The sequence below is a fragment of the Oncorhynchus mykiss genome, chromosome 2 (assembly GCF_013265735.2).
Source record: "Oncorhynchus mykiss isolate Arlee chromosome 2, USDA_OmykA_1.1, whole genome shotgun sequence".
Lineage (NCBI taxonomy): Eukaryota > Metazoa > Chordata > Actinopteri > Salmoniformes > Salmonidae > Oncorhynchus > Oncorhynchus mykiss.
In genome coordinates this window covers 44789641-44803661 of record NC_048566.1, presented here as the reverse complement: position 1 = coordinate 44803661, position 14021 = coordinate 44789641, and the positions used below count along the sequence as shown (strand labels likewise).

The 14021-nt window shown below is 44.7% G+C and overlaps 1 protein-coding gene across 7 annotated transcripts in view; it reads left to right on the top strand.

Moving 5' to 3' along the window:
- LOC110501618 (membrane-associated guanylate kinase, WW and PDZ domain-containing protein 2) overlaps positions 1 to 14021 on the top strand; it is a 315743-nt gene that overhangs the window by 269479 nt on the left and 32243 nt on the right. For 6 of the 7 annotated variants that reach the window (XM_036949610.1, XM_036949600.1, XM_036949615.1 and 3 more), the window contains exons 13-14: positions 4763 to 4955; positions 11615 to 11700. In XM_036949610.1, coding sequence (XP_036805505.1) covers positions 4763 to 4955; positions 11615 to 11700 — 279 coding nt within the window. Of the gene's footprint in view, positions 1 to 4762; positions 4957 to 11609; positions 11701 to 14021 lie in introns of all 7 variants that reach the window. The other variant, XM_036949632.1, reaches the window with a different exon arrangement.

Below are 14021 nucleotides of genomic sequence, written 5' to 3'. Positions count from 1 at the left end.
GGAATTGGCTTTGTCATGCCCTCTTCACGACTGTCTTGGTGTTTTTGGACCATTCTAGTTTGTTGGTGATGTGGAGACCGAGGAACTTGAAGCTCTCAACCTGCTCCACTACAGCCCTGTCGATGACAATGGGGGCGTGCTCGGTCCTCCTTTTCCTGTAGTCCACAATCATTTCCTTAGTATTGATTATGTTGAGGGATAGGTTGTTATTCTGGCACGACCCAGCCAGGTCTCTGACCTCCTCCCTATAGGCTGTCTCGTCGTTGTCGGTGTTCAGGTCTACCGCTTTTGTGTCATCTGCAAACTTAATGATGGTGTTGGAGTCGTGCCAGGCCATATGCAGTCATGTGTGAACAGGGAGTGCAGGAGGGGACTGAGCATGCGCCCCTGGGTGGCTCAGTGTTGAGGATCAGCGTGGCAGATGTGTTGCTACCCACTCTCACCACCTGGGGGTGGCCCGCCCAGAAGTCCAGGATCCAGTTGCAGAGGGAGGTGTTTAGTCCCAGGATCCTTAGCTTAGTGATGAGCTTTGAGGGCACTATGGTGGGATAATGGTGTTGATGTGAGCCATGACCAGGTTTTCAAAGCACTTCATGATCACAGATGAGAGTGCTACGAGTCGGTAGTCATTTAGGCAGGTTACCTTGGTGTTCTAGGGCACAGGCACTATGGTATCCTGCTTAAAACATGTTGATATTACAGACTCGGACAAGGAGAGGTTGAAAATGTCATTGAATACAATTGCCAGTTGGTCAGCGCATGCTCGCAGTATACGTCCTGGTAATCCGTCTGGCCCTGCGGCCTTGTGAAAGTTGACCTTTTGAAAGGTCCTACTCACATCAGCTGCGGAGAGCGTGATCACACAGTCTTCCGGAACATCTGGTGCTCTCATGCATGTTTCAGTGCCATTTGCCTCGAAGCGAGCATAGAAGTAGTTTCGCTCGTCTTGTAGACTCGTGTTACTGGGCAGCTCTCGGCTGTGCTTCCCTTTGTATTCTGTAATGGTTTGCAAGCCCTGTCACATATGATGAGGCCGGCAGCGTAGCCGAGTGGTTAGAGCATTGGACTAGAAACTAAAAGGTTGCAAGTTCAAATCCCTTAGCTGACAAAGTACAAATCTATTGTGCTGCCCCTGAACAAGGCAGTTAACCCACTGTTCCTAGGTGGTCATTGAAAATAAGAATTTGTTCTAAACTTGGTATGGCTGCAATCCCCCTATCAGGATAAGTGTCATCAACAACTGCTGAATAGCATAGCGCGAAATACAATAAATATTACTATAAATATTTATATTCATGAAATCACAAGTGCAATATAGGAAAACACAGCTTAGCCTTTTGTTAATCTACCTGTCGTGTCAGATTTTGAAATGATGCTTTACAGCGAGAGCAATCCAAGCGTTTGTGTAAGTTTATCGATCGCACGATAAAACATAGCATCACTTAGCATCAGGTGGCTCGGTCAAGAAAATCAGAAAAGCAATCAAATTCATTGTTTATCTTTGATTCAGATGTTTTCACTCACGAGACTCCCAGTTACACAACAAATATTCCGTTTGTTCCATAAAGATGATTTTTATATCCAAAATACCTCAGTTTGTTTGTCGCGTTATGTTCAGAAATCCACAGGAAATAGCGATCACGACAACGCAGACAAAAATTCCAAATAGTTTCCATAATGTCCACAGAAACATTTCAAAAACGTTTTTTATAATCAAGCCTCAGGTTGTTTTTAAAATATATTATCGATAATATATCAACCGGCACTGTTTCTTTTTCAGTAGGAGAGGGAGAGTCAATGGTTGCCCCACTGTGTTGCCCAAGCAAAACTCATGCGAACACCCAGCTATCCACTGACGCGATGTTATGTTTCTCGCTCATTTTTCAAAATAAAAGCCTGAAACTATGTCTAAAGACTGTTGACACCTTGAGGAAGCGATAGGAAAAGGAATCTGGTTGATATCCCTTTAAATGGAGCAAAGGCAGGCTATGGAATATGGAGCTTTCAAAATAGAAGCCACTTCCTGGTTTGATTTTCCTCAGGTTTTCACCTGCAGTATCAGTTCTGTTATACTCACAGACAATATATTGACAGTTTTGCTAACTTTAGAGTGTTTTATATCCTAATCTGTAAATTATATGCATATTCAAGCAAATGGGCCTGAGAAATAGGCCGTTTACTTTAGGAACGTTATTTTTCTAAACATAAAAATACTGCCCCCTAGTTGAAAGAGGTTCATATAAATGGCGTCAGAGATGCAGGAAAGAGGAGTCTGTTGTGTGAATTTGTAAAACAAAAAAAGTACACATGTTGTTTCTGCAGGAGGTACATAGAGATGTGGTGAATGAAGTTGATTGGAGGCTCTGGTGGAAATGGGCAAGTGTGTTTAGCCATGGAACAAACGTTAGTGTAGGGGTGGCAGTCCTTTTTGCACCCGCTCTGGCTGTATAAATTGGCTTCTCAAAGGAGGTGTGTAGCGGTAGACTGCTTGTAGTTAAAGCAGAAATTAACAACAGGAGGTTTGTCCTTATAACTGTGTATGCACCAAACACAGGGGGAGAAATTTGGGCTTCTGTTTGGGTGTCTTAGACAGGAACTCTCACAGGTAGCACCTGAAGAGACGCTGGTGGTCGGTCGGGACTGGAACTGAATAATGGATTTGACAAAATACAGAAATGGGGAGGAGCCTCATTCAGGCTCAGCGGGGGTGTTAAGGGACATCAGTTTGAACTAGTGGATGTTTGGAGAACTAGACATCCCAACACAAGACAGTATACATGGGTGTAGGTCTTTGGGGCTAGGGTGAGTGCAGCCCGACTCAATCAGTTTTACATGTCCAGGAATCAGCAATAGGGTGTTGGGCTTTTTTGTATCACCATATTAACATGGCTCTGCTGTCTATTTCACCAGGGACTCGGAATGCATCCTATTGCATCCTATTCCAGACTTTTTAGGAAGGTGGCAGCAGCGAAGAGAGGAGTATGAGTCTCAGAGTCAATGGTGGGATGTGGGAAAAATCCAAATTCGGCTTTTCTGTAAACAGTACACAGCTCTCTCACCCTCAGAGGTTACGAGAGTATTGGGGGAACTCGAGCGTAGTATAAGTCTGGTGGAGATAAGGCAATGTAGGTCTCCATGCTAATTAAGCTCAATAACGAAGGGACCTTGGCAGTTTTATCCAGGTTAAAGCGAATGACGCACTTGTAAGAGCTAGTTCTCCATGCTCAAGGAGATGGATGCTTCCAGCTCCTCCTCCTTTGGTTTGGAAAGACAGAGCACTGAAGCCAAGGGTATGCATTGTCTATGGCTGTCGGATGTGCGGGGTGACCTCTGTGGTGGGGGAGATGCGGGAGCAGACTGTGGAGTTTTATTCTGAATTGTACATGGCAGAACTGTGTGATCCTATTTGTGCTCAGGTTTTGTTTGCAGACCTCTCTAAGCTCTCTCTGGCAGAGAAGGATGATATTGACATTCCCCTGTTCTCCCATGAACTGGCAGAGGCCGTAATCCAGATGTCCCCCGGCCGTGCACCGGGGTTGATGGACTCCCAGTGGATTTTAATAAAAAAAATTCTGGTAGAATAATTGCACTGGACATCTTTTGTATGTTTGTGAGTGCGTTGGGATAGGAGAGTTGCCGATGAGCTTTCGTTGTGCGGATCTGACTCTCCTACACAAGAAAGGGGACTTGTGTAAACTTAGGAACTGGAGGCCTGTGTCATTGCTTTGTGCGAACTACAAGATATTTGCCAAGGTCGTCGCTAACAGGCTGATGTTCCATCTGGACTCTGTAGTACACAAGGACCAGACGTATTGTATCCCAGGATGCTCCATCACGGACAGCTTGTTCTTAATCAGGGACATGTTGGACTTTTCGAGAGTTTCTAATGTGAAGTTGAGTGGAGCATGAGTATCTGTTTAATGTGATGTCGGTGTTTGGGTTTGGGGAAATGTTTTTGGCCTGTGTGAAGATGTTGTATGCTGGGTATGCTGGGTGTCATGTATGGTCAAGGTGGGAGGGGGGCTCAGTAGGCCAGTCTGGGTGAGGTGGGGCATTAGACAAGGATGCTCTCTATCGGGGCAGTTATATACACTAGCCATTGAGTCTTTTTTGGGCCTGCTACACAGGAGACTGCAGGGAGTGTGTTGGACAGGCATGGGTGTGTTGACAGGCATAGCAGTGTCGGTGTATGCAGATGACGTTTCTGTGATGGTCAGGGATGGGCAGAATATGTAGGCACTTGAGACTAGTCTGAAGGTGTACGAAGGAGTTTCTTCAGCTAAGGTGAACTGGGGCAAGAGCAACGTTCTGTTATGTGGGGCATGGGACTGCCTCTGCTTCCAGGACTTTTTCCAGGGGGTTTGTATGTATAGTGCGTATGTTATCGTATGTGTGGGTATGCGTGTGTCTGTGCCAATGTTTGTGTTGCTTCACAGTCCCCGCATTTCCAGGTGTTTTTTAATCAGTTTTTTAAAATCTAATTGTACTGCTTGCGTCAGTTACTTGATGTGGAATAGAGTTCCATGTAGTCATGAATGAAAAACACTTATGAATTGAATCCCCTATTGATTTGATTAGTCTGTATACTGCATTTCAGCTTTAAGATGCAATTGTATAAACAATTAAGTAAACCTGACTGTATTAAATTAATGTAATTCATAACTCATACATTTCTCACTTTACTTTCCCTGCTCCCTCACCCTTCTCTCTCTCGCTCTCTTCCTTCCCATCCCTTTCTCTATTTCTGCTGCTGTGCATTCAGCTACCAGAGCAGTGGGACCCCCATGGTAGTCCCCAGACCAGTCTGTCAGCCCCAGTGCTTCCCACAGGCACACCCTTCCCTACCCAGCCACAGCACAGCACCTCGGTCCCTGACTCTGCAGAGGGCTTCGACCTCAACAAGCCCGACCCATACGACCTCTATGAGAAGTCTAGGGCCATCTATGAGAGTAGGCGTGAGTATTGTTTCATGGTATAAGGCAGTGGCGATTTTAGCATGTAAATGTAAATCTTGGTGGGGAAAACTCACTTTTTTAATGCATGCCAGCAGAGCCACTCTTCCTGTTTCTGCACTTTAGTATTTTCCTTGACTGGGAACATATGACAAAGTAATATTTGCTTCATCCAGTAGTGGCAGAAATTAGCTCTACCATAACCAAAAACTAACAACCAAATCAACATACAGTAGCTTCATTACATTAATGAATGTAGGTGTAAAATATATATATATATATATATATATATATATATATATATATATATACAGTGGGGAGAACAAGTATTTGATACACTGCCGAGTTTGCAGGTTTTCCTACTTACAAAGCATGTAGAGGTCTGTAATTTTTGTCATAGGTACACTTCAACTGTGAGAGACGGAATCTAAAACAACTATCCAGAAAATCACATAGTATGATTTTTACGTAATTAATTAGCATTTTATTGCCTGACATAAGTATTTGATCACCTACCAACCAGTAAGAATTCCGACTCTCACAGACCTGTTAGTTTTTCTTTAAGAAGCCCTCCTGTTCTTCACTCATTACCTGTATTAACTGCAGCTGTTTGAACTCGTTACCTGTATAAAAGACACCTGTCCACAAATCAAATCAAATCAAACAGATCAAACAGACTCCATCCTCTCCACAATGGCCAAGACCAGAGAGCTGTGTAAGGACATCAGGGATACAATTGTAGACCTGCACAAGGCTGGGATGGGCTACAGGACAATAGGCAAGCAGCTTTGGTGAGAAGGCAACAACTGTTGGCGCAAGTATTGGAAAATGGAAGAAGTTCATGATGACGGTCAATCACCCTCGGTCTGGGTGTCCATGCAAGATCTCACCTCGTGGGGCATCAATGATCATGAGGAAGGTGAGGGATCAGCCCAGAACTACACGGCAGAACCTGGTCAATGACCTGAAGAGAGCTGGGAACACAGTCTCAAAGAAAACCATTAGTAACCCACTACGCTGTATTGGAATCAAATCCTGCAGCGCACGCAAGGTCCCCCTGCTCAAGCCAGTGCGCTGTGTCCAGGCCCGTCTGAAGTTTATCAATGACCATCTGGATGATCCAGAGGAAGAATGGGAGAAGGTCATGTGGTCTGATGAGACAAAAATAGAGCTTTTTGGTCTAAACTCCACTCACCGTGTTTGGAGGAAGAAGAAGGATGAGTACAACCCCAAGAACACCATCCCAACCGTGAAGCATGGAGGTGGAAACATCATTCTTTGGGGATGCTTTTCTGCAAAGGGGACAGGACGACTGCACCGTATTGAGGGGAGGATGGATGGGGCCATGTATCGCGAGATCTTGGCCAACAACCTCCTTCCCTCAGTAAGAGCATTGAAGATGGGCTGGGTCTTCCAGCATGACAACGACCCGAAACACACAGCCAGGGAAACTAAGGAGTGGCTCCGTAAGAAGAATCTCATGGTCCTGTAGTGGCCTAGTCAGTCTCCAGACCTGAACCCAATAGAAAATCTTTGGAGGGAGCTGAAAGTCTGTATTGCCCAGCGACAGCCCCGAAACCTGAAGGATCTAGAGAAGGTCTGTATGGAAGAGTGGGCCAGAATCCCTGCTGCAGTGTGTGCAAACCTGGTCAAGAACTACAGGAAATGTATGATCTCTGTAATTGCAAACAAAGGTTTCTGTACCAAAAATTAAGTTCTGCTTTTCTGATGTATCAAATACTTATGTCATGCAATAAAATGCAAATTAATTACTTAAAAATCATACAATGTGATTTTCTGGATTTTTGTTTTATATTCCATCTCTCACAGTTGAAATGTACCTATGATAAAAATGACAGACCTCTACATGCTTTGTAAGTAGGAAAACCTGCAAAATCGGCAGTGTATCAAATACTTGTTCTCCCCACTGCATATGCATATGGTTCTGTGTTCATGTACAGATGCTTAATTTTTTTTGAATCGCTCGATGTTCTTTATTATTATACTCACCAACTTTTATTTTTTATTTATTTTTTATTTCACCTTTATTTAACCAGGTAGGCTAGTTGAGAACAAGTTCTCATTTGCAACTGCGACCTGGCCAAGATAAAGTGTAGCAATTCGACACATACAACAACACAGAGTTACACATGGAATGAACAAAACATACAGTCAGTAATACAGTAGAACAAAAGAAAACAAAAAGTATATATACAGTGAGTGCAAATGAAGTAAGTTAATTAAGGAAATAAATAGGCCATGGTGGCGAAGTAATTACAATATAGCAATTAATCACTGGAATGGTAGATCGGCAGAAGGTGAATGTGCAGGTACAGATACTGGGGTGCAAAGGAGCAAAATAAATAAATACCAGTATGGGGATAAGGTAGGTAGATAGATGGGCTGTTTACAGATGGGCCATGTACAGGTGCAGTCATCTGTAAGCTGCTCTGACAGCTGGTGCTTAAAGCTAGTGAGGGAGATGTGAGTCTCCAGCTTCAGAGATTTTTGCAATTCGTTCCAGTCATGGGCAGCAGAGGAAAGACAAAGGAGGAATTGGCTTTGGGGGTGACCAGTGAGATATACCTGCTGGAGCGTGTGCTACGAGTGGGTGCTGCTAAGGTGACCAGTGAGCTGAGATAAGGCAGGGTTTTACCTAGCAGAGACTTGTAGATAACCTGTAGCCAGTGGATTTGGCGACAAGTATGAAGCGAGGGCCAACCAACGAGAGCGTACAGGTTGCAATGGTGGGTAGTGTATGGGGCTTTGGTGAGAAAACGGATGGAACTGTGATAGACTGCATCCAGTTTGTTGAGTAGAGTGTTTTAGGTTATTTTATAGATGACATCACCGAAGTCGAGGATCGGTAGGATGGTCAGTTTTACGAGGCTATGTTTGGCAGCATGAGTGAAGGATGCTTTGTTGCGATATAGGAAGCCGATTCTAGATTTAATTTCGGATTGGAGATGCTTAATGTGAGTCTGGAAGGAGAGTTTACAGTCTAACCAGACACCCAGGCATTTGTAGTTGTCCACGTATTCTAAGTCAGAGCCATCCACATTAGTGATGCTGGACGGGCGAGCAGGTGCGGGCTTTGATCGATTGAATAGCATGAATTTAGTTTTACTTGCGTTTAAGAGCAGTTGGAGGCCACGGAAGGAGATTTGTATGGCATTGAAGCTCATCTGGAAGTTAGTTAACACAGTGGTATACAGAAGTATACAGAATGGTGTCGTCTGTGTAGAGGTGAATCAGAGAATCACCAGCAGCAAGAGCAACATCATTGATGTATACAGAAAAGAGAGTCGGCCCGAGAATTGAACCCTGTGGCACATCCATAGAGACTGTCAGAGGTCCGGATAACAGTCCATCCGATTTGACACACTGAACTCTATCAGAGAAGTAGCTGGTAACCAGGCGAGGCAATCATTTGAGAAACCAAGGATGTCGAGTCTGCCAATAAGAATGTTGTGATTGACAGAGTCGAAAGCCTTGGCCAGGTCGATGAATACGGCTGCACAGTAATGTCTTTTATCGATGGCGTTTATGATGTCGTTTAGAACCTTGAGCATGGCTGAGGTGCACCCATGACCATCTCTGAAACCAGATTGCATAGCGGAGAAGGTATGGTAGGATTCGAAATGGTCAGCAATCTGTTTGTTAACTTGGCTTTCGAAGACCTTAGAAAGACAGGGTAGGATAGATATTGTTTTGTAGCTGTTTGGGTCTAGAGTGTCACCCCCTTTGAAGAGGGGGATGACCGCGGCAGCTTTCCAATCTTTGGGAATCTCAGACGATGCGAAAGAGAGGTTGAACAGGCTAGTAATAGGGGTTGCAACAATTTCGGCAGATCATTTTAGAAAGAGAGGGTCTAGATTGTCTAGCTCGGCTGATTTGTAGGGTCCAGATTTTGCAGCTCTTTCAGAACTTCAGCTATCTTGATTTGGGTAAAGGAGAAATTATCTGGGCTTTAGCGGGTTGCTGTGGCTCGTGCCAGGCAGTTGACCGGGGTAGGGGTAGCCAAGTGGAAAGTATGGCCAGCCGTAGAGAAATGCTTATTGAAATTCTCAATTATAGTGGATTGGTGGTGACAGTGTTTCCTAGCCTCAGAGCAGTGGGCAGCTGGGAGGAGGTGCTCTTATTCTCCATGGACTTTACAGTGTCCCAGAACTTTTTTGAGTTAGTACTACAGGATGCAAATGTCTGTTTGAAAAAGCTTGCCTTAGCTTTTCTAACTGCCTGTGTATATTTGTTTTTAACTTCCCTGAAAAGTTGCATATCACGGGGGCTATTCGATGCTAATGCAGAACACCACAGGATGTTTTTGTGCTGGTCAAGGGCAGACAGGTCTGGAGTGAACCAAGGACTATATCTATAACTAGTTCTACATTTTTGAGTGGGAATGCTTATTTAAGATGGTGAGGAAGGCTCCCATCCTGCGCTGGCTCATCAGGCTTCCATGCCTCAGCTTGCTCGACAGGTCTCTCAAGCCTCGATTGGCTCAGCAGGCTCCCCATGCCTCAACAGGCTCCCATCCCGCTCGTCAGGCTCTCATCCCGCGCCTCAGCCAGCTTGTCAGGTTCCCATTTCACGCCTCAGCCGGCTCGTAAGGTTCCAATCCCGCACCTCAGCCGGCTCGTCAAGTTCTCATCCCGCGCCTCAGCCGACTCGTCAGGCTCCCATCCCGCGCCTCAGCCGGCTCGTCAGGTTCCCATCCTGCGCCTCAGCCGGCTCGTCGGACTCCCATCCCGCCCCTCAGCCGGCTCGTGGGGCTCCCACCCTGTGCCTCAGCCGGCCCCCATCCCGCTCCTCAGTCGGCTCGTGGGGCTCCCATCTCACTCCTCAGCCGGCTCGGCGGGCTCCCATCCCATGGCTTGTCAAACTTTCATGCCTCGGTTGGCTCGACAGGTTCTCAAGCCTCAGACGGCTTGTCAGGCTCCCATCCAGCGCCTCAGCCGGGTCTTCAGGCTCCCATCCCGCACCTCAGCCGGCTCTATGGTTCCCGAGCATCAGCCGGCTCTACAGGTTCCAGCAGATGCGACCGGCCCGCTCCTGGGCTTCGGGACCGTCCCTTGGCGGCTGGAGCCGTCATACGGCGGCTGGGGCCGCGCATCAGAGAGGGGGTACTTTCATGTTTACCCCTGGTCCCCCTCTCTGGCGCTCGACGTTGCCAGTTGTCTCATCATTACAAACACCTGTCACCATTGTTACGTGCACCTGCGCCTCATGACACTCACCTGGATTATATCACCTTCCCGATTACCTCCCCTATATCTGTCACTCCCCTTGGTTCTCTCCTCAGGGCATTATTTAATGCGTTATTACTGTTTCATCTCTGGACGCTTTTCGGGTTTCTTGTTTTGTTCTATTTATTACATTTTCACTCCCTGTACTTGCTTCCCAACTCCCAGCGTACACATTACAATTTGCTTTGGATAATAGTGTGTGTCAAGGATAGATTTAGATCCAAACCTTGTTTTTATCAACAAGGAATTTTAAAAATGACAATGAACAGGCCTTTTTTGAGGCATTTATTTTGGTGACTTTGATTGTATTGCATCTATTCCTGACCCAGAGTTGGCTCTGAACCACTTCTCAAATGTTTTCAATTGTATTGTAGATAAACATGCTCCCTTTACAAACGGAGAATTCAAAATAGGTCTTGCCCTTGGTTCAGTCCAGAGCTATCTGAAGTTTTACACATGCTGCCTGGCAATCATACATTTCAAGAGTGTGCAAAGCTGTCATCAAGGCAAAGGGTGGCTATTTGAAGAATCTCAAATATTAAATATATTAAATATATTTTTTGGTTAGTACATGATTCCATATCTGTTATTTAATAGGTTTTATGCCTTCACTATTATTCTACAATTTTGAAAATAGTTCAAATAAAGAAAACCTTTGAATGAGTATGTGTTCTAAAACTTATGACCGGTAGTGTACACCCTGTTTATGGTTTCAGAATTATCTTAGTGACAGAACTCCAGCTATCTTGACAGACGGGATTCAATCTGTATTTCTTGAGATTCAAAAAGGTGTTCCTCAGGGTTCGATTGTGGGTCCATCATTGTTCACTCTGTAAATTAATGACATAGGAAACACTGTTAATACTTGTAACATTCATCTCGATGCAGATGACACAGTTTTGCAATCTTGTGCATGATTTTGATTCACTTATAGATATTAAATTAGTCTTACTTACAAGTAAAACCAAGCTCATTCGGGTTTTCTAGGTTATGAAATGTTGACCCTGAGGACCTGCATATTTGCCCAAACTTAGCTTGTTTCTCAATATAAGTACCTTGGTGTCTGGATTGATGACAAATTGTCCTTTGTAACTGACTATGAAGCGAAACAGCCCATGCAAAACAAACAGATATTTAAACAGTCAGATTTTGATGGGGATTGTTGTATTATGTTAATTGATTGATGTGTGGGCACGTCATTTGACACTAAGGGGATTTTATTATCAACACTGCATGTGAAGACTAAAATGCAATCAGTATAATTTATACAGATACTTTTGTTGTTGTTCAGCCTAGGAAAGGACTCTTACTCCAAACAGATTACAAATCAGTGCTGCATTCTTTCCTCTCTTGGCCACGGTAGTCTATGTTTGTGCAATCTATTTCTCTGTATTCAATTTTTTGGTCTATTTCCAGAGTACCAGGATGTGGAGGTGCACCTGTTGAGGGAGAAGACTGGGTTTGGCTTCCGCATCCTGGGGGGAGACGAGGCCGTGCAGGCTGTGAGTCCGGACGCCCGTGACAAGGCTCGTATGGGACGGGCTGGACAACACACACACACACCATATAATGCATACCTAACACACCATAATACAACCAAACTTAACAACATGTAATACACACCTCACACAAGCACGTATATCCTCATTTAACACACCTGCTGCCTGCTGCTGCCTACACACTTAATAGCAAACACACCGAACAACATATAATGCCAACCTAACATACACACATACACTATAACACACACACACACACACTTAATATAATTTTACACACAATATAATCAAATTAAACCTGACAACTGTATAATCACGCTCTCTCTAGCTGACGTGAGTAAGACCGTTAAACAGGTGATAACCTTTTAATGTTAATTCACAAGGCCGCAGAGCCAGACGTATTACCAGGACGTGAACTTGGAGCATGCGCTGGCAAGTGTCTTCACTAATATTTTCAACCTCTTCTTGACCCAGTCTGTAATATCTACATGTTTCAAGCAGACTACCATAGTCCCTGTGCCCAATAACGCCATGGTAATCTTTAAAAATTACTATCGCCTCGTAGCACTCCTGTAGGAATGAAATGCTTTGAAAGGCTGGCCATGGCTCACATTGACACTCAAATTCACATACCGCCCCATCTGATCCCCAGATGACGCAATCTGTATTGCACTCCACACTGGCCTTTCCCACCTAGACAAGAGGGACATGCTGTTTATTGACTACAACTCAGCGTTCAACACCATAGTGCCCTCCAAGCTCATCAATAAACTATGGACCCTGGGACTGATCACCTGCCTCGGCAACTGGATTCTGGATTTCCTGACGGGCCACCCCCAGGTGGTGAGGATAGGCAACATCACATTCGCTACGCTGACCCTCAACACGGGGCCCTTCAGGGTGCTTGCTTAATCCCCTCCTGTACTCCCTTGTCACCCATGACTGAATGGCCGCACACAACCCCAACACCATTATTAAGTTTGCTGATGACACAACGGTGGTAAGCCTGTTCACTGACAACTATGAGACTGTCTACAGGGAGGAGGTCAAAGACCTGGCAGAACAACAACCGCTCCCTGAACGTCAGCAAGACAAGTTCCTTGGTGTCCACATCACCAACAAACTATCATGGTCCAAACACACAAAGACAGTCGAGAAGGGGACATGACAACACCTTTTCACACTCAGGAGACTGAAAAGATTTGTCATGGGTCCCCAGATCCTCAAAACGTTCTACAGCTTTACCAACGACTGGTTGCATCACGCCTGGTATGGCAACTGCTCGGCATCTGACCGTAAAGTGCTACAGAGGGTAGTTTGTACGGCCCAGTACATCACTGGGGCCAAGCTTCCTGCCATTCAAGACCTATATACCAGGCAGTGTCAGAGGAAGGCCCAAACAATTGTCAAAGACTTCAGCCACCCTAGCCATAGACTGTGTTCTCTGCTACCACAAAGCAAAGTCTGGAACCAAAAGGACTCTGAACAACCTCTACCCCCAGGCCATAAGACTGCTAAATAGTTAGTTAAATGGCTATCTGGACTATAACAAAATAGCTACCTGGACAATCTGCCTTGAACCTTTTTGCACATTCACTGCTGCTACTGTTTATTATCTACAACTTAATTCCTAGTTATATGTACACATCTACCTCAATTACCTCAAACCCCTGCACATTGACTCGATACGGGTACATTGTGTAAACAAGCCAAGTTATACTCATTGTGTATTTATTATTACGTGTTTTACTTTTCTATATTTTCTTTCTGTCCGCACTGTTGGGAAGGTCCCATAAGTAAGTATTTCGCTGTTAGTCTACACCTGTTGTTTATGAAGCATGTGACAAACACAATTCGATTTGATTTAAAAGGTCCATTATGTAACTTTTTGTACTACCCAACTGATTTCAGATAGAAATGCGAGTTAACGATCTGTCATTGTCATTGAGTGCAAGTCTGATAAGCAGTAGATCCATTCTAAACTCAGCAAAAAAAATAAACATCCTCTTACTGTCAACTGCGTTTACTTTCAGAAAAAATAACATGTAAATATTTGTATGACCATAAGATTCAACAACTGAGACATAAACTGAACAAGTTCCACAGACATGTGACTAACAGAAATGGAATAATGTGTCCCTGAACAAATCATAAGTAATAGTCAGTATCTGGTGTGGCCACCAGCTGCATTAAGTACTGCAGTGCATCTCCTCCTCATGAACTGCACCAGATTTGCCAGTTCTTGCTGTGATATGTTACCCCACTCTTCCAGCAAGGCACCTGCAAGTTCCTGGACATTTCTGGGGGGAATGGCCCTAGCCCTC